Source organism: Crassostrea angulata, chromosome 6, assembly GCF_025612915.1.
Source record: "Crassostrea angulata isolate pt1a10 chromosome 6, ASM2561291v2, whole genome shotgun sequence".
NCBI classification, from domain to species: Eukaryota; Metazoa; Mollusca; class Bivalvia; order Ostreida; family Ostreidae; genus Magallana; species Magallana angulata.
The window spans coordinates 12771053-12793556 of NC_069116.1; the positions used below are offsets into that span (position 1 = coordinate 12771053).

A 22504-nucleotide genomic window follows, 5' to 3' on the forward strand; every position below is an offset into this window, starting at 1 on the left:
TAATTTAGACATAATTCAGCTGTAGGGTTACACAGAAATTTGAATAAGCCGCACCCCAAAAAATAAGACAATGTACCCACTTAAACCTTTTTTAAGTTGCTCAAATGTTTGGTACACATCACAAAGAAGAATTTTCTTCTTTTGCCTTTTAAGGTACTTCATTACATCAAGATTAATACTTTCTGTTTGTTTCAAAATTGTTTGTATTAATCTATTAAGTTGAATATCATCATCGTACAGTTGTTGAAGTATCAAGGTTGTGAACCCAAGGGGCTTTTGTTCATATCTACTGAATTAGATTTTAGAAAATCACGGTATATTTTTTCTTCTTCAAAATTGCATATTTTTGCCTACTGGTATTTGATAAATACTTCCGATGCATCATGCTATCTATAATAATAAAGTAATTTTCAGCTGATTTGAGAAATTATTTCAAGGTGTAGTCGGTCACTTTAAAGCTGCTTGGTCCGATTTTATATCAAATTTTATGCACGCTTTTAAACGATGGCTATGCTTAGTATATGTATAATAATAGACATTGCAGTAGTTTTACCCGTCAATTATGCCAAATTTCAATGAAGAAAAATACGTACAAAATTTGCTAACAAAACAAACGACATGAAAAGGTACCGCGTTATTTCGCCTCATGTTAAATTTCACCCCTGACGACGAGACGGGTATGGTTGTATTACGACTTTGACATCGCTTTAAATAAAGGTCGAAATGATCAGACAATTACAAATAAACATGTGTACGTTTTGTTCGCTAATATTTCCAAAGTCTGCTTTCTTTACAATCGATGCATAGCATGCGGGTTGAATAACCCCAATCACTCGGGGGACGAAACCAAGCGGTTTCCTTTTCTAAACATTCCCGTGATGCATTTTGGTTTGTTTTTTCGTTTGCCCAAAGAGAAATTATTTTTATTTATTTGAATATTTCTAACTTTGAAAGGAGACTGATTTTGCTGGTGTAAATAGGAGAAAGTCCATAACTTTCTAAGATTAATGATTTGTATGGAAAAAAATTTGATACTGTAATTACAAAAAAATCGGACCAAGCAGCTTTAACCTTTGGGTTGAAGTTGTAAAGGGATATTATACTCAAAGCAAAGTGTTAACTGAACTTTACATTGCAAAATTGTGCTGTTTGAAGGAATTCATATTTCATTAGGAAAAATATTGAGTTATCTAATGTTTTATTACTTCACAAGTTGATTTTATGGAGGTTTCTAATATTATGTAAGAACTTCATGAAATATATGATAAGGATTCATATCAATAAATAGATTTTGGTTGTAATTTCAGTATTTGGAATATGAGGGAATTCTGTTCATCGGGCATCAGCATAATTAAATGTGACCTAGGCATAAATAATGGTAATCCACATAATTAGAAAATTCGAAATTTAAAGCATAAAATATATATTCAGAGTATCAAGTAGTTTTGGGGTCAGGAATAGTAAAATAACTCTTTATAAACTAACCTGAAAAAAACGGTGCTTTTATATTTCAAAGTAATTGCAAATGTTTGGTCATATTGCATACATTGAAATATTGACAGATTAAATTGGGGGGGGGGGGGGGGGGGGGGGGGGGGGGAGGATTTCATCCATCTTCCAAGAATAGTGTCAATTTCTAATGCACCAAAAGTATGTCTATGTACAATTATACATCATATTGCTTGGTTTCTCTGAAAATAATAATATCACAGATAATTCATTAAAAATTAATCAAATAATTAATATGACATTCAGACCAGTCATTAATTTCACTGATGGGCTGAAATATAAGCCCAGAAGAATAATTATAGTAGAAACATATCACAATTTCTCTGCAACTAAGCAATTAATTTAGAGGATACGCAATTCCCTTTTCAAACCAATTATTTTCCTACACAATGCATGCTCTCATGGGTTAATTTTGAAAATGCCACAAATTTATCAGGGGGTGGTACCCACTGATTACCAAGTGCTGCAACCGATCACCAATAAGCTTTTTTCTCACCTTTGTAGGGGTCTTGGCGAGGAAAACAAAAACTCTGCATCCTGTCAGACCCTGCAATAACAATCACAATAATTACGTACAGCGCAGTATTACTCAAGAACAATGCTTTCCAAAAGCTAAGATACAAATCAACATGTGTTACATGTCATATCTGATTGTCCATAACAAAATTTGCAACACCCAAATCCTGTCCCATATCAATTTTAAGTTCTATAAGATTAAAGTTTCATGAGGTATAAACAGATAACTTTTGGTTTGCATGGTTAAATAAACTACCGGTATATGAATTTCCAATATTAATACAGTACAATGAAACATGAGTTTTTATACAATTATTGCTGTTTTTGAGGTCAATACGATGATTTAGCTACCTTCGAAGTACAATATTCACAGAGTCATAGGCGAGGTGAATATTGTACTTCAAAGGTAGCTAAATCATCGAATTGATAAAAAAAATAGCAATAATTATTTTATTTATGATTCAGCGACGAATTGATACAGACAGTGTTATCAAGCAACATTTTAGTTTGAAGCCATAGCCGAACAAATTGAGAAATGCAATGTTTCATTCAATGATCTATTTTTAGTCCAATGTATAAAAAATCAAATGTTATTTTGACCTCCAAGGTCATGTGCAGGTGAATATAACCTTTTTCGAGATAGTTGGATATGAGCCAATCAGAGAGCTAGGAATTAATCAATCATATAATGAAAATAAATGTACAATGGAAAATGTATCATTATATAAATAGTGCCTGTTTGGGAGGGTAACTGTTGAAATTGACACCCCTCAAAAACCATTGTCAACTGTTGAAATTGACACCCCTCAAAAACCATTGTCAACCGACAATGGTTTTTGAGGGGTGTCAATTGACAATGGTTTTTGAGGGGTGTCAATTTCAACAGTTACCCTCCCAAACAGGCACTATTTATTTTATTATACTGAATGTCTTAATTTTAAAGAAATTTTTATTGCTTTTATATAGAAATGAAGTGAATTCTACGGCGAACTGTATGCGCATAATTTACGCGCATGTAACAATTCATTGTGTTACCCGTTGCAAAGTGTGTTGCTAATGCTAAGGGTAATAGAACGGATTAACAACTTCGTCTAAACCAATCAGATTTCAGTATTTAACATGAAAGTATAATAATAATAAATGTAAACTTTATGTTGGAAAGACAACCAGAATTTGGATAAAAGTACAAAGTTTATTATAACTAATCTACACAACAACATTCCCAAACACATATATTCATATAAACATAATAAGCTGTAGAACACAATATACACATTTACTTTGGCATCAGTAGGGGCAGACTCAGCCTGAATTTTACATAAGTAACAACCAGTTCAAGACAGCAGACTAGTCAATGGCGGAAAAGTCAAATCCGAAATAAACCTGTCTTTCCAACATAAACCTGGCTTATTCCATAAGCCTCAATTGTAAATAGCATGATAATGTACCACAGCTACCTAGACCTATTCAAACTGTTCTAATGTTAACATATGTTTCATAGTCTAGTCATATACATGTAAATTGTGACCTTTTAAAACCTTCAAAGATATCTAAGTAACTGCTGTATAAAAATGTAATACATGAAAAAATATAATACATATATTTTATATACTTAATCACTCAAAGATATGACTGTACATTTATTTACCTAACAAATTATCATTTCAAACAGGAAGAGAAATTCTAATGTGAAATGAATAAAATGACAACAAATCATAATGTTTCCCTTGCACATGTACTTCCTCAAATATACATCTTCAAATACATGTTCTGTTTGATAAATTATGATATGCTGTGTACAGTAAAATAAATAAGGAAGATATATGTCTTTCTCTCTTCAACTAGATTATCCATACAATACAACAATTTGAAATTATATTTTAAGAACTTTGGAAAATTAGTTTAAGATAAATAAAAAAGGTAATAAAAGAATAAAATAGAATATTGTGAGACACATTGTTGCTTTGATCTATTAAACCACTTTATTTTTATTTCTTTTTTTTTGGGCCCCCCCCCCCCCAAAAAAAATAAACAAATGATGGCATGTTGGCTGTTTGAATGCAGATCATTATATTGCAATTAAACTGAAAACTCTTCGGCTTCATTATTCAATCAGAACAAATGAAAATATTTCCATTAAAAAAAAATAACCAGAACATACTTATAGTGAAATTAATCAAATCAAAATGGTTGTAATATAATGTTCATGCAGGTGTAGTGTGGTACGAGAACAGGATATAACACTAACGGATCAACAGAAAGTTTGTCCTGGTACGTGAACTGTCAAAACCAATACTCTGCTTAAAATGCAAACTTGCAGGAAATAAATGAAGTGTGTAAGAGTATCACGACTGACTCCATGCAGGCAATACCATTAAACCCTCCCTGCCCCAGTCACAAAATGGTCCTCTGATTTCATAGTGCCTATCATTTTAACATGAGATATTATTGTGCAATTATATTCTTAAGTCACAACAAGAGGCCAATTGGCCTTAACGGTCACCTGAGTAGCATATATCCCATTAACAAACTTGTCATTGAGTCTCATATATGCATCTAATTAATTAGGTTTCATACTGGAGTAGAAAATTTTTTAATTTTTAATGACGACCACATTTCAAAAAGAACTGTGAAACCTATTATTTTGGTGAAAAACTAAAAGATCTGGTCTACAAAATCATGAATTCAGTTTTCCTTTCAAGTGTGTGGGAGTAAACAAGATAATTTTTTAACGTTATATGCATTGACATCTATACATCCAATTTGGCCCTGCCCTAGAGTCACACTCCATCCTTGAGGGGACATGAAAATTAAAATTTCAGTAGAGGACTTCCTGGTTAACATAATTTTTAGTCAGTTCTTTTATACAGCTGTGTGAGAATAGAGAAAAATATTTTTAAACATTATATGCATTAACACTATATTGCCATATTGAGCCCCCCCCCCTTTCATGTCCTGAACCCCTGAACCAGGGGCCATGAATTTCACAATTTAGGTAAAGGAAATTGTGGATATCATAACCATGTATTCAGTTTTTTGCCCACATGTATGGGAGTAAAGAATAAGATTTTTTATGATTTAATGCATTTTTACTATATGGCCATATTGGCCCCACCCTCAAGCCTGAACACCTAACAAAGGGGTCATGAATTTCACAATTTTAGTAGAGGCCCTCATGAACATCATAACCATGTATTCAGTTTTTGCTCACAGGTGTGGGAGTAGAGAAGAAGATTTTTCAAGATTTAAAACTGTTTTTCTATATGGCCATATTGGCCCCACCCTAGAGCCTGAACCTCTGACCCAGGGGTCATGAATTTCGCAATGAAGGTAGAGAGCCTCATGGACATCATAACCATGCATTTAGTTTTTAACAAATATATAAGGTAGTAGAGAAGAAGATTTTCTAAGATTTAATACATTTTTACTATATGGCCATATTGGCCCCACCCTAGAGCCTGAACCCTTGACCCAGGGGTCATGAATTTCACAATTTTGATCGAGGGTCTCATGGACATCATAATCATGCATTTAGTTTTTAACAAATATATATGGGAGTAGAGAAGAAGATTTTCTAAGATTTAATACATTTTTACTATATGGCCATATCGGCCCCACCCTAGAGCCTGAACCCCTGACCCAGGGGTCATGAATTTCACAATTTAGGTTGAGGGCTTCATGGACATCATTATCATGCATTTAGTTTTTAACAAATATATATAATAGTAGAGAAGAAGACTTTCTAAGATTTAATACATTTTTACTATTTGGCCACATTGGCCCCACCCTAGATCCTGAACGCCTGACCCAGGGGTCATGAATTTCACAATTTAGGTAGAGGGCTTCATGGACATCAAAATCATGCATTTAGTCTTTTAAAAATATATATGGTAGTAGAGAAAAAGATTTTCTAAGATTTAATACATTTTTACTATATGGCCATATTGGCCCCACCCTAGAGCCAGAACCCCTGACCCAGGGGCCATAAATTTCACAATTTTGGTAGAGGGCTTCATGGACATCATAACCATGCAACCAGTTTTTTCCTCACATGCGTGGGAGTAGAGAAGAAGATTTTTGAAAATTTGGCTTTTTTTGCATATTTGGCCCCGCCCGTGGCACCCCAGGGGTGGTAGAGCCATGAATTTCACAATTTAGATTCTTCTTACCATAGAGATGCTTCACACCAAAAATGGTAACGATTGGCCTGGTAGTTTTCAAGAAGAAGTTAAAAATGTAAAATTGTTAACGCACGACGCACGACGCACAGACGCACGACGACGGACGAAGACCAATTGCAATAGGTCACCTGAGTGACTCAGGTGACCTAAAAAGATGTAAAGCAGCTTATTCTATTGATCCGGTCCGAGCAATGGATTCTCTTATAGTGTCTCTGCATTTCTAGAGCCATCAGCTAATTGAAATACATGAATAGGGAGGAAGAAACTGTCTTGGTATCAATTCCCTAAAAATTTTGCTGTTTGCACCAATTATGCATCCATGTTCAGTTTAATGCCATGAAAGTGCATGCTGTTCTCCATTTAGTGTGAAACTAAATATAAAACTCTCATAAGATATTACCCAGAACATGTAAATGCTCTATTCAAAATATCTTCATCTCAATTAAACAATTAGACAGTTTTGATCTTTATCTCTAATACAGAAATTCACATTTAAGCATACCATAAATCTTGCTTGCAAAGAAGCACTGCTAGATCAATGACATTTACATATTGTTCTGGAGGTACTTTATATTGTAATCAGAATCATTTCTTATTGCATCAAGTAGAGATTAGAGACGATCAATACTTATATCTAAAGTACATATACAAGGGTTGTTAGAAACGTTCATGGACAAAGTGATTTTCGGCAAAATTACTGTGTAGTTTGTAGGATGACGTATGTTTTATTAAATGATTAACAATTAAAAATAAGTATGCAAAAAATCATATGATTTTGCATGAAGTTGTTTCAAAGGAAACAGCGATTTTTATTATGCACGAATTGGATTTACGTAGCACCATTCCATATTTCCACAACATTAGATGACGTCAAACTACTGAAAGGCAATTTAAACCTGTCACTCTTTTTCAAAGTAAACATCTTATAGTTCACACACTTTTCATGCCATTAACCTATTTATAAAATGCACGTTCACACCATTATTTGTCAAATTTTTGTATATTGTCTTTTTGTCAATTAAATCATAGATCATTTAGGCTCGAAAATCTCTGTCCACACAGTTTCGACTTTAGATAAGGAAATAAAACAAAATCCATAGGTGCAATATCCGGGCTGTATGGGGGGGGTTGGGGTGCTTCAAGTGCTCAAGATAACAGTATTTCCATTTTCAAACCTCAAATTCCAATTGTGATACAAATTGTAAACCTTTGTCCTATAAAAATAGCAGCATATAAGAACCTTTTGGTCTCCATCGGAGATTTTTTGCTTGCACACAAAATTTAATGACGACCTGTGCGCCAAAGTGTCCATTTACGTTAACGTTTTTGACTCATTTTTCTAGCGTTGGTCGTCCATATTCAGCGATAAAATGGTCATAAATTCTTCAATTTAATTGAAACTTTCACAAAATGACTTTCATAACTTATTGTGATCTCTTGTGAAATACTGTTTGTTTATATTTTTATGCACTTAAACTGTACATTTTCTTATTAAGAAAAAATGCATACAAAATATTAAACAATTAAAAACATATATGCTCCATGAAGCATATCTAAACAAAATAATTAATCTGCATATTTTTTATGGTTTATTTGAAATAAACAAATCTTTACATATTTCTTAGAAAATACATCAAGATTAAATATGAAAAGTTTTGCTGGTATCATGCGAATAGTCTGCTCACAATCAAACCTGTCGGTGAACTTTTTTAACAACCCTCGTTTATGTACTGATTAACATGCATAAGAATAAACCTGACAAAATAGATACATAATTATAAACAGATCAGCCTCATTGATTAGAGAGAGAAATCAAACCAGCAAATGCCAGCATATCCTCTCTAATTTAGCTCCCTCATATGATATCCCACACCTGTTGTGCTTATATTTTGATTACAACATACCAGTATATGTATACAGTGCTTTTAACCTAAGGCATACAGTGTATATACTCTAATGGTAAACTTAGTCGTAAAATGCAGAGATGCCACTGTATCTATCAAGCATAAATTCCATATCCTAGAGGATGTATCAAACACCAATAAAACTGAAAATGAACGAAAGTCACCACCTATGTACCTGGTAATCTTTACAGAATTTTGTATTACATTCAACGTAAAATTAAAAAAGAGAGAGAGAGCACTAATTAATGTATGGTACTCAGAATACATGTACCTTTTATATAACCAATCTTATCTACTGTGTTAATCTTCTCATTCGACCCCCCCCCCCCCCCCATGATATCACATGGGCAAAAGGAGAAAGGGTCACAATGCTCACCTGAACACTGGACCAAAAAATATTCCAATATCAAAAAAATCTGTATATAATCTATACCATTATATTATTTCCTGAGAAATTCTGATTAAAATATGGGTTGTTTCACTAATAAATCTGTTTTTCCCCAAAGTTCTCTTTTTTCATATATTATTATACAGTTATCTTCCCCCATTTTACAAATCCCCATACACTTTTGAATTTTAGCCATATGTTGAAATCTGACAATTAAGATAGTGAGGGCATTTCAATCAAAAAATACTAAGGAATTTTATTTAATACCATATAATAAATATTGAATGAACCCTGAGGTATTTATGAATATCAAATAATTTAGGAAAATGTGCTGCATAAATATCTTTGGACAGAGTATACATATTGTATAGGCTTAACATTGAAAACAAAATGAGTACCGTATTATCCTTTATTAGTGCCCTGGGCACTTAGAAAAATGCAATAGGGGCATTTATTTGGCATTTGTATAAACTATTCTCTGTGATATGTTTTTACTTAAGAATGTTTGATAAAAAGATATCTAAATTTGGAAAACTCCATCATGATTGTTATAATTTCCTTCATATTAAGATATTCCACTCAAGTCATATTTATTAAATAAATTCTACCAAAAAAAGTCCAAATATGCTTAATTCATACACAACTGAGAGGTCACTTTTACTTTCAGGACATATTTATTAAGTCGTGCTTAGAATATTCTTTGATTTTTTAACACTAACGCTTCTACTTTATGTACAAATTACCCAACTCCCATAGTTTTGTTTTCACTTTCCTTTCATAATGGCTGGATTTAGTTTCGTTTCTTGGGAAACATTACGAGAAATACAGACATTTATATGATTTAGAAATATGGGGACTTAAAGTGTTACGTATCATGACAGGTTTTTTTGGGGACCAGCAACACTCATGAAAGCAAAAAACTGTATCATATGGCACCCTTTATTTATGACGATTGAAATAAACTGGAAGGGGGCTAAATTATAGGGGCAAGGGCGCTTAATAGGAATAATATGGTATTTCATAAGAGATGTGCTTGCATGTTTTTGCAGAATTTTTTCCTCTTGTGGAAAATGTCAAAATGTTTGAATGAAACTTTTATGGATTTTATTTAATACCATATAATAAATATTGAATGAACCCTGAGGTATTTATGAATATCAAATAATTTAGGAAAATGTGCTGCATAAATATCTTTGGACAGAGTATACATATTGTATAGGCTTAACATTGAAAACAAAATGAGTACCGTATTATCCTTTATTAGTGCCCTGGGCACTTAGAAAAATGCAATAGGGGCATTTATTTGGCATTTGTATAAACTATTCTCTGTGATATGTTTTTACTTAAGAATGTTTGATAAAAAGATATTTAAATTTGGAAAACTCCATCATGATTGTTATAATTTCCTTCATATTAAGATATTCCACTCAAGTCATATTTATTAAATAAATTCTACCAAAAAAAGTCCAAATATGCTTAATTCATACACAACTGAGAAGTCACATTTACTTTCAGGACATATTTATTAAGTCGTGCTTAGAATATTCTTTGATTTTTTAACACTAACGCTTCTACTTTATGTACAAATTACCCAACTCCCATAGTTTTGTTTTCACTTTCCTTTCATAATGGCTGGATTTAGTTTCGTTTCTTGGGAAACATTACGAGAAATACAGACATTTATATGATTTAGAAATATGGGGACTTAAAGTGTTATGTATCATGACAGGTTTTTTGGGGACCAGCAACACTCATGAAAGCAAAAAACTGTATCATAAGGCACCCTTAATTTATGACGATTGAAATAAACTGGAAGGGGGCTAAATTATAGGGGCAAGGGCGCTTAATAGGAATGATATGGTATTTCATAAGAGATGTGCTTGCATGTTTTTGCAGAATTTTTTCCTCTTGTGGAAAATGTCAAAATGTTTGAATGAAACTAATTGTATTTAACATAAATTAGACAAAATGGAAAAAATGCTTTCTAAATCCTCAATTACATACTACGCTATTTGACACATGTAAATGAACATGAAGGGGCACTAAATCCACCTTCTTGTTCTGGAGTTGGTATAGTAAGTTGAAACTTGCAAAGTAGTACAGCAATTTTACACACGTCTTGAAACTAATAAATAAATACTTGTAAAGTACATACATCAAATGAATTGTAACATCAAGATTATGAAATCATTTAAATTAAAATTCCACTGTAAGTTATCAATAAATTGGTATTTATCATGCATGAAAATTAATGAAAACTGGCCTATATATATATATCTATTTCTGAACTGATAAGAAACTTCAGCAATATCTAATTTGTGTTTTTTTTTCTTCTTCCTGGTACACCAGGGACATTTTAATCTCAACAAACAGTTTTTGTTTACTCTTCAAAAATTGAAAAATAGTCAATTTCATTTAGAAGGAAATATTAGGTAAACCTACTGAAAAATAAAGTAGATTTGTATAGTTCGTTACTTTCTTTAAACTACAGAATTTGGAATAAAAGTCTATTTAGAGATAACAACAAGACATGGACAACATCCTATGCTCTATGACAGCTAGGACAAATTCACTTGGTAGGCCCATGCAAGTAAGCTTTATTATTTATCTGTATATCTAAACTAAAGCGTGCATTTGTAATGCTTTCACACTGCAATATGAAAGTTCAAAAAGCATTATAAAAGCATATTGAAGGTTTAAAAGGTCATGTGCAGTACCCAGTAGTCATCTTAGATAGTACTACATGTATTTGACCATGTATAAAATCAAACAGATCTCAATTTCTCATTTTTTGTCAATCAGTGCCAGTTAAGACATCAATATATGAATCTTATAAAAATATTTTGCACATAAAATAATACTGAATACTGGTTCCAGCTATGTACGGACTATGACAGGTACTGTTGTACAGACTATGACTGGTACTGTTAGTTACTGGTTGGAGCTCTTTACTTACTATGACCCGCTTTTCAAACTTGTCCGGCCTTACTTCCTGTTTCAGTAAAAACTTCTGATACAAGGTCACATTCTTGCCCAGAACCTCCCTGATGCTATCTAAAACAAACAATTTCAAAGATAAAGAATAATGCTAAACTAAAATAAAGCAGTATTTTAAGATCATTATATATCTAACCTTTATATTTCAACATCTGTGCATTCATCCATGCAAAATCATATGCACTATAGCTACTGCAAGATATTTTCTTTTTACAGTGGGTCAAATTTCCTATACATAACGTAGACAGTTTAAATTTGAAAGAGGAAGGAAAACTTAATTCTTATTAAGCTTGCTCAGTCTGGGGAAATTTTGATTCTTTAACAGATAATCAGATAGGCAGAGAAGATAGATCAGAGAATCAATTAAAGTAAAACTTTAGTAGACATTCAACTTGAAATTAATGAAATTGATATTAAATAACACAGTTACTACAGATATGGAATGAGCAGAAATATGGAATTCTTCCTTAAATTTTCAACTGAAAAAGAAAATTACCAAATGCTTAAATCTAAGTTCATTGTTATACTCTTTGTACAATCTTTGTCAATGACAAAATTTACCAGAAGTAAAGGGCAGTATATATGTCTTATATTAAAAGTTTATAATAGTTTAATTGTGGCTGCGTAGATTTGTACAGTACTAAGGGATTTCGTCTGGAACTGCATCTGTCATGTGCAGTACAAACGGGGTGAGGGAATGTTGGCGAAGAGGGTACAAGAAATAAGGTTGCTAACTAATCATTTACTAATGTACTGTGTATATATATATTTCAGGTATCAGTCATCCTTATTATTAAAGATATAAACCTAGGAAGATGTTGACTCTCATTTATGACTGATACTCAACTAACAGCTTAACCACAGTTAATTTACAATGTAATTGGCTGTAATTGGAAATCTCAGGACCTGGATGAAGCATTTGCCGCTGCTCTAACCACTGCTCTACAGATTCATGACAGAACCGTCCACCCACCTCTGGCTCAACCGCCAACGCACAAGTTAAAATTAGACCCACCTTCTATAGCCACAGGATGTGATCCAGATCAATGGTCTGCATTCACCAGACAGTGGAAGATGTACAAAACAGGGATGGCGATCACAGACAATGTCTTGCCTACAGCCCTTTTCTACTGCTGTGACCCTTATCTGCGTACAGATATTATGCGTGACCTTCAAGGTGATGTTGCCAGTATGCTAGAGACAGATCTTTTAAAGGCAATCAAAAGGCTGGCCGTCAAAGAAGAAAGCACACTGGTCCAACACATAAAATTAAACAGAATGACTCAATCACCTGGTTCAAATATCAGAACTTTTTTGGCCAGTCTCAGAGGCCAAGCGTCATTGTGCCAGTATAAAGCAACGTGTAAAGAATTAGGTTGCAACCATATATTTGACTACAGCGATGAGATAATCAAGGACAATTTAGTAAAAGGTATTGCAGACCCAGAAATTATGTCTGACCTGCTAGGTGACTCCAAGACAGATAGAACACTAGAAGAGACTGTATCATTTATTGCTCAGAAAGAGCAGGGTAAAGTCACAAGGAGTGCAGTAGAAGATTCAGCTAGTGCCATGAGTGCCACATGTAATACTCAAAAAAGACCGCAAGCAGCTGGAGCCAAATGTTGGGCTTGTGGTGGTCCTGCTCACGGACAGAGGAATGATCGCAAGGCCAGGTCTAGATACTGTGAAGCTTGGACATTCACATGTGCTAAATGTACAGTCAAAGGTCATTACACCAAATCATGCAGCAAGTGCACTACCTGTGGAGTATGGGGCCACCGTGATGCATCTTCTAGAATCTGCGCTCAAGGCAAGGGCCACAGGAACCCGCCCAAACAAGGGAAATCAACCAAAGATCCAGAACAAGAACAAGTTGGTTATATTTATGAGCAGCTGTGCACTACATCTGAACAGACAAACCAAGTATCACGTCTTGAACATCACATATTTGATGGACACTGGGTGGCTAGACCTTCAAACCACACCCAATGCTCCTGGTGAACATGACACCCCTACCTAAGGACCATGCATCGTTTGGACATCCCATTCAAGACACCTCTCAGCTAAAGACAATCACTATGTCCATGGTGGCTGATACAGGATGCCAGAGTTCAATCATACCTTTACAATCTGCAAACAATCTTGGAATAACAGAAAAGGATCTCCTTCCAGTCAAACTTGTAATGCGTGGAGCTATAAAGGAAGACCTTGGTGTAATTGGAGCAGTCGCAGTAAGCATCACAACAAAAGAAGCTACTAGCAGTGCCATGTCAACACGTTTATTGTGTTATGTCTCTGATACCATGGAAAAAGCTTTCATTTGCAGAGAAGCACTCATATCTCTGGGAATTATTCACACTAACTTTCCTAATGTATCAACAGTCACATCTCCAAACATTGCTGCATCTATGGAAAACTCTGAAGATGTAACCTGCTCTTGTCCTAGACGTCGACCTTCACCACCACCTGTTCCCACATCTTTACCACCCGGTCTGAAGGCCACAGAGGAACATGTAGAGTCACTAAAAGAGTGGCTTCTTGATTACTATGGTGCTACAACATTTAATGTATGTGAACATCAACCTCTACCACTTATGAATTGTGAGCCTCTCCAACTCCATGTTGATCCTAATGCCACACCGGTAGCCGTCCACAAACCAGCACTTGTTCCTATCCATTGGAAGATAAAGTTTATGCTGATCTTGAGAGGGATGTTCGCATTGGTGTACTGGAACAAGTAAGTCAAAACACACCTACAACTTGGTGCTCAAGAATGGTGGTAACCAGCAAGGCTGATGGCACTCCAAGGCGGACAGTAGACCTACAACCACAAAATCGACATTCTGTTCGGCAAACACATCATGTCCCAAGTCCTTTTCATCTGGCTGACCGTGTCCCTCAAGGTATGAAAAAAACAGTGACAGACGCTTGGAATGGGTACCACTCAGTGCCTATTCGTGAAGAAGATCGCCACTTTACAACATTCATCACACCATGGGGGCGCTACAGGTACAAAGTTGCTCCACAGGGATTCATGGCCAGCGGTGACGCTTACAATCAACGATTTGATGCTATTATATCAAATTTCAACGACAAGGTTAAATGTGTGGATGACACATGTATGTGGGCGAACTCCACTGAAGCAGCATTTTTTCAGGCATGTGAATGGCTCGACCTGTGTGCTCGTAATGGCATTACATTAAACCCAAAGAAGTTTCAATTTGCTCAAGACACTGTCAATTTTGCAGGACTTACAATCACTCTAACAAACATACGACCAAGTACTAAGTTCCTAGATGCAATTAGCAACTTCCCAACACCAACTGACATTACTGGTGCAAGAGCTTGGTTTGGGCTTATAAACCAAGGAGCATATGCATTTGCCATGGCAAGACAAATGAAACCTTTTCGTGCTCTTTTGAAACCATCCACAACATTCTGCTGGACAAATGAATTAGATGAAGTATTTCACAAATCTAAAGAGATCATTATTCAGGAGATGAAGGACGGTGTTCGTCTTTTTGACCCTGCTCGTATGACATGCCTAGCTACCGACTGGTCTGTTGACGGAATTGGATTCTTTTTGATGCAGAAGTACTGTCAGTGCTCAAGTAAAACCCCTACCTGCTGTAATGACGGTTGGAAACTATGTCTAGTTGGCAGCAGATTCACACATCCAGCAGAAAGTAGATATGCTCCTATTGAAGGTGAGGCCTTGGCTGTTGTGTATGCACTTCACCAAACACGCTACTATGTTCTTGGTTGCAAAGACCTTCTTGTTGCAACTGACCACAAGCCACTACTCCAGATTCTGAACGATCGATCGCTCACGGACATCGACAACAGACGACTCCTCAACCTCAAAGAGAAAACTTTAGGGTACAGGTTCACGATTCTTCATGTACCAGGCAGAAAGAACCTTGGGCCAGATGCAGCGTCACGGTATCCTGTTGGACCACCAGATCGTCTGAACTTACCTGGTGAAGCACCTGAACTTGATTCCCTAGTTAACATGACTGCTCATTATCATGATACACTTACCAGTCTATGTCTACATACAGAGGATAATGATACAGCTAATGACACCTCCACAGTTGCTGCTGCCACTTGTGCCTTGAATGCTGTTATCACAGTTGTTACTTGGAGCATGGTTCGTGAGGCCACTGCATCAGACCCTACATTTGTAAACCTCATCAGGCAGATGGAAGCAGGGTTCCCAGAAGACTACAAGGAGCTACCAACAGACTTGCGTCCTTACCACCGCTTTGCATCCAGTTTATGCACCGTTGATGGTGTAGTTCTTATGGGCCAACGAATTGTTATACCTCCAGCTCTTCGCAAACCAGTACTTGATGCTTTACACGCAGCCCACCAAGGAGTCAGCGCTATGCGTGCAAGGGCTATGGACTCTGTATATTGGCCTGAGATCACAGTAGATATTGCCAGGGTGAGAGACCAGTGTGTTCACTGCCATCAGATGGCCAAGTCAAACCCTATGCAGCCACCATCTGACATAACACCTCCAGATTATCCATTCCAGATGATTTGCAGTGACTACTTCACATATAACAGTAATGACTATGTAGTTATTGTTGACAGGTATTCAAACTGGCCAATGGTATACAAGTCTGAATCAGGTGCAGAAGGACTTGTCAAGAGACTTCGTGAGACTTTCGTGACATTTGGCATCCCAGAGGAGTTGACGTCTGATGGAGGTCCACAGTTCACAGCAGGGAAGACTCAAGAGTTTTTAAAAGCCTGGGGAGTTCGTCATAGACTTTCATCAGTTGCAAACCCACACGCTAACTGCAGGGCTGAGATTGCGGTAAAGACAGTAAAACGCATGCTGGTGGACAACATTTCTGCTGTTGGATCTCTGGATGTTGACAAATTCCAGAGAGCTTTACTGATGTACAGAAATTCGATTGACCCAGAGACAAAAGCATCACCAGCATTGATTCTGTTTGGACGACCCATTCGTGATGCCATTCCCATACTGATGGGTAGATATTCTCCACATGAAACATGGACTGAGTTAATGTCTCATCGAGAGATGGCTCTTGCCAAACGTCATTCAAGGGAACATGAACGGTGGAATGAACACACTCATCACCTGCCAACACTACAGGTTGGAGATCATGTATACATTCAAAACTTGGTAGGCAACCATCCCAGGAGATGGGAACGTACAGGAACAGTTGTTGAAGTACGCCAATACCACCAGTATGTTATACGTGTAGATGGCACAGGCCGAGTAACTATCCGCAACCGCCAACACTTACGAAAGTTCACTCCTTTTCAAACCAACCAAACACAAGGTACTTTGATGGCACCAACTGCAGTTCAACATCAAGAAGTGATCTTGAGCTCTCCAACTACATCCAAGACGACACAGCCACAAGTGCCCAAGATTCCAGTGTCTTTATCACCAACAAGAATCTTAAGTCAACCAGCTGCATTGAATGAGACACCTATTATAGTCCCAAACCAAAAAAAGGCGACTCAGACTCAGACAATTCAACAGCCTACACAAATAGATTTGGACCAGTCATTCCACCACACCCCTGAACCAGATGTACCTTCTAAGTCTAGGATACCACGTGCTCTATCCCGTCTTCAGCCACACAATAAAGCTGGAGAAAAGGAACTATTGACACCACGAAGACCGCCCCGCCGCAACACAACAGAACATAACATTGATGAATCAGGAACTGATTAATGAATTATGCATAGACATTGATAAGTGAATCTAGAGACTTTGCGTTTAAAATTGTGAAAGGACATCATACGTTTAATCTTGTTCGCGTCCGGAAGACTTTAACAGAACATTCCTGAAGATTTATTTTCTAATAGACTTGACTTTATTTGTTTAAGTTTTTTTTTTCGTATACAAAAAAACTTGTCCCCGGGGGAGGAGATAACTAATCATTTACTAATGTACTGTGTATATATATATTTCAGGTATCAGTCATCCTTATTATTAAAGATATAAACCTAGGAAGATGTTGACTCTCATTTAGTTGCGTCAAGCTGCGGGCCTTAAGGTAAAAACACGAAGGTTAGATATGCCATATTTCCAAGGGTCCACCAATATGCAATTCCAGAGAAACAGAACCAAGTGATGAACATGATGAAGGATTCCGTATTTATTATCAATTGAGTTTAAAAGATGACCAATAACAAACAAATAAGGGACACAGACGGAAGTGGCCAGTAATGCATCAGGCCTCCGAACTGAAGATTGACAATGACAATTCAGTATATATAGGAATCTAAACAATGAGTAAAAGAGACAATTTGGTGACATAAAAAACAATTGAGTGAAAAATTCATGGGTATTAGGTAATTAGATAAACTCATTGAGTCTTTGATGGATAAGACATGAAAGGCATATACATGCACTGTTTATTATTTATGGAAAATCAATTAAGCTAATAATAATCAATTATCATTAATGTTCCATAATGACAAAGTAACTGCCTCCCCTTACATAAAACAGTGTAGATCACAACAGATCTGGGAGATAAAATCAATGCAGCTTGAGATTTGAAACTCTGGAAAGTTCATATATTTGATATATTTCTCCCTTAAGGACTCATGAAGCATTTATTTAGTTAATCAGGTAATAATTTCAATGTTTAATCTTCTCATTATCGCTCCATTACTTTCATCTAGCTTGCTGATCAATCAATAGTATAACTGCACTGATATGTAGAAAAACAAGGTTACTGATTTCTGGTTATGCAATTGATACCCACTTCTCACATTAGCCGAATCCATGTAAAATGTTAACAACAAGCTACATTGTCATACATTAGTTAAAAATCCTTAAAATAAGATATACAAAACACCAGCTCCTCACCAAACCAATTAATCCAGTATTTGGGAAACAAGGAGCCTGCAATCCAAACATTAATAATATAACCACTAAAATAACAGCCAAAGCACTACTTTCTAAAGACAAGAACTGAATTAAGATGACATGTGACATATCAAAATCTTTTTGAATTTGTATCACTCATTTATGTCTCTTAGTTGTGTGGATCATACAAAGTTCTTTTGCACAGTCGTAAAACTATTATGACATTTAAACAATATCCCCAAAGGCCATAAAGCTCACCTGAGCAACTAAATCCAATATTGATTCAAGGAACAAGTAATTACAAATGATAGTCTCCATTTTCTTCAAAAGAATTTTTTTTTGCATCTACCTACCAGTGGTTAGCTACTGAAGGACAATAACTTGTTTGCACTGATCAGTGAAAATTGAAAAACCATATTTATATTTAAAGAACTATGAAATGTGAAGAGTGAAAAGAATAATCAAGCACGGAACTTTTTATGAAAGAATAAAATTTATAACAATAGTAATCATTCTTTTGCCAGCTATAGCTATAGCTTTGACAATAATAGTAGACATGAAGCTCCCAGTTGGGACATTATGTCTTATGATTGTTGTGTTCAGCAAAATACTCAAGTACTCTGAGAATATATGACATTTGGTCTTAATTGGATGCAATATTGTACTTGCCAAAAAAAAATGCAACAGCAATTATCAAATCAATCATCACGAGAATGAGTCCTTAAAATTAATAATGAAAAATATGTGTATTATAAAAAGCTAAATTCTAGTTTCTCAAAATCAAACCAGGCTCCCTCTAAAAAATTTCAAATCCCACTAGCATAAATTATTACACTCAAAACTAATAACATGAAGTATTGCTCATTAAAAGGGTCTTGCCATCAACTCACACTTCCTTAATCAACTGATCATCTATTTATATATACAAGCTAGAGCACGGAAGAGAAACTCAAACATAGAAAAAAAAACATAAGTGTTTGATAGTTTTTAAATAAGAATTTTAAATAATACTAGTAAAACATAAAACACCTTTTTATTTCAAACCTTTTTATACTCATTTCACTTTTAATTTATACGCAATACTTGTACCTGAAAATGCATCCAAGTCAAACACTGATGAAGACACAGATTTACGAGGTTTGGGCTGTTTTTCACTTGAACTTTCAACCATAACGGTAGATGCATTCTTAGACGAACGATACCCATACTCAACAACTTGTGATGTTCTCTTCTTTCTAGGTGGAGCAACAGGATTAACAGGCTCCATAATATAATTAATGATCCCTGATTCTATCCAGCAAAATCATCAAACTATCTTTCAAAATGAATAACCATACAAAAAGTGCAATTCTTACAGGAATTTTCATGTAACTTATGCTCTACATCCTTGTTGTCTATACCATGTATATCACATTATAATAATATATAAGCTGTTTTCCTGATCTGTTTAATGGGACACTTAAACATAACATGTGAAGGTCCTAAAACAACCATACACAAAATATAGCAATTAAAATTGCTTGTCTAAAGAATTGCCACAAGTGTCTTCTTACATATGTGTATTTGTTTTTCTTTTCGGAAGCTACTATCCGATACTTTTCCGGTAAGCAGCCTATTGTTAGTCATAACAAAACGATTTTCATTTGTCAGCTGTTTCTCCTCCAAAGAAGAAGGGCCAGGCCAATGTTTACATTTTTACATTGACAGCATTCGGTTTCTCTTTTTCATCAATATTGGCTTACCTTTTAATTCTTTTGGTATTTGAGAGCTCGATGTCATTTTATCAGGTCATCGAACCTTCACAGATCTTTAACGAGGATTTGATCTATGAGTGAAATAGTTTAACGGACGTCATGAATACGGAAGGGGAGTTTTAGGGGTACTACTAAACAGAGAACTCTAGAGAACTTTAGAGAACTCTAGCGGTTTTTTTTAAATAGTGAGTGTAAATCATTTATTTGTACGTATTTCAGTAAAGATACATTTTTTTATTAATTCTTTATCAAAAGAATTTTTAAAAAATGGATATGAATTTATTATAAAGAATTTTTGCTCTGTTAAGGATCGTTTCTATATTTTCAGAATATCGATCCCGATCATGTTTTAAAAAGGAAATCTCAAAAATCGTAGAACTCTTGGTCATTCAAAATATGAATGTTTCCAGACCCCACGACGTGGACGTGGTTCTACTTCAGGGTCCATATTTTGTTTTTGGTGTTTTTAATTTATTTATTTTTATTGGGGGGGGGGGGGTATTTTCGATTTTTTTTTGGGGGGGGGGGGTAAATGATTTTTTATTTTTTTTATTTATTTTTTTGTGTGTACTTTTTGGGGGGATGTTGTATATTATTTGTTATATTTGATATAGGCTATATGGTTTCTTTCCAAAATCCTGAAAACCTTAAACCGTGTGGGGGGGGGGGGGGGTCATTTTCACGATTATTTCCGTATTTTCAATTCAAAATTTTACATGGTCCCATAAAAGGGGGGGGGGGGGCTCCATCTTTATTCTTTTTTTTATGTAAATTTAAGAATCTTTGCTACTATGTAAGTCAGAAATTTAAATTAGTTAATTTAATTGTAGTACTCCTGGCCATTCATAATGACCTCACGACGTGGACGTGGTTCTACTTCAGGGTCCATTTTTTGGGGGGGGGGGGGGTATCTTCTCAACTTCTTTTTGTTTATACTCTTTTCTATTCTACTCTCATTTTCTTCGTTACCATTTTTGTCTTGCATGACTTCACTCTTTTTGTTTGTACTGGCTTTTTGGCTATATTAGACACTTTTGGAATTTTCAGACTCCCTTCGGATGAGGTGATAGATGCTGTAGGTAATAGAAAATTCAAAAGTCTGAAAAGACGTCTCTGTCTCTGCTCTTCAGTTAAATGTATCCATACCTTGTTGGGAACCTTTAAAACTTCAGCTTGAACCGAGATCTTAACGTCTACAACTCTGACTCGTTAATACAAATGTGAAGTATGGGGGCTTTAACCTGGGGAGCATTTTTTATTTATTTTTCTAATAAAAGCACATAATTTCCTCAAAGAACAGTGTTTTGTACTTGCCATTATAAATTTAAAACTAATAGCATTTATTATTTTTATATGTATATTTGATAAGCATTAATTGCGTTCTTGTTGCAACGAGTTACAGCTAAGTATGTAGTGAAATTCATCTCCTATTTCGCACTTATTGCAATGAGCACAGAATCTTTCATGTCTAGGAATATTTGCCCAACGTCCACTTTCAATGGGTAGATGGTGATTACATGTTCGAAATCTACAGAAAGTAATTGCATCTTTTTTTGATAATGTATCAAAATAATGTTCAAATAGTAAATCTTCCTTATAAATTCTATAATTTAGAGCTTTTGGGGATGATTGCAGAATATTTTGCCAATTTTGTTTGAATTGGTCTATCAACGTGAGTTTTATTTTTTGCCTTTAGCCATTGTGAGTTATGTATACATTGTAGTTTGATTAATACCATATTTTAGATAAACCGCAGTTATTTAGAATATGTTTGATGTTTTCATTACCAAGGGACCCCCCCCCCCAATTTTGTGATTCATACGAATTCCTAGATCATATATTAACTTTTTTGTATCATTTCCGGTAAGTATTTTTGACCAATAAGAAATAATGCGAGTTTTAATTTGAATTTCAAGTGGGTATCTACCAAGTTCACCATATATCATGAAATCTGGAGTTGATTGTTTTAAATGGAGTAGAAGTTTACAAAGTTTGAGATGAATTCTTTCTATAATTGCAATATTTGAAAATCCCCAGACTTCACAGACTTCACATCCATATAACAGTATACGTTGGACAATCTTGTCAAATAAATGTAGTTGACACTGTACTGATAGGTTATTAAATCTCCCCTTTTTTAACACTTCATATAATGCTTTTGTAGCTTAATTTCGGCTACTAGTAATTTCTGTATTGCAATTTTAAAAGATCCTGTTCTGCTAAATACTATTCCCAAATAGTTAAAATCAGTAAAAACTTCAATAGATTTATCGTTATATTTTATCTGTACGTTTTCTTTCTGCCTACCTTTGCTAAATATTATTATTTTAGATTTATCGATATTCATTTTCAGGTTCCATTTTATGCAATAAGTATGAAGGCAATCTATC

At 35.1% G+C, this 22504-nt stretch overlaps 1 protein-coding gene across 1 annotated transcript in view; it reads right to left on the reverse strand.

Annotated features, from left to right (window-relative positions):
- The window catches only part of LOC128190642 (F-actin-uncapping protein LRRC16A-like), a 57631-nt gene extending 37613 nt beyond the window's left edge, over window positions 1-20018 (reverse strand). The window contains 3 exon segments of the mRNA XM_052862759.1: window positions 2006-2056; window positions 11455-11552; window positions 19450-20018. Of these exon segments, the coding sequence (XP_052718719.1) occupies window positions 2006-2056; window positions 11455-11552; window positions 19450-19627 (327 nt within the window). The 5' untranslated portion in view covers window positions 19628-20018.
- Between the last annotated feature and the right edge of the window lie 2486 nt (window positions 20019-22504).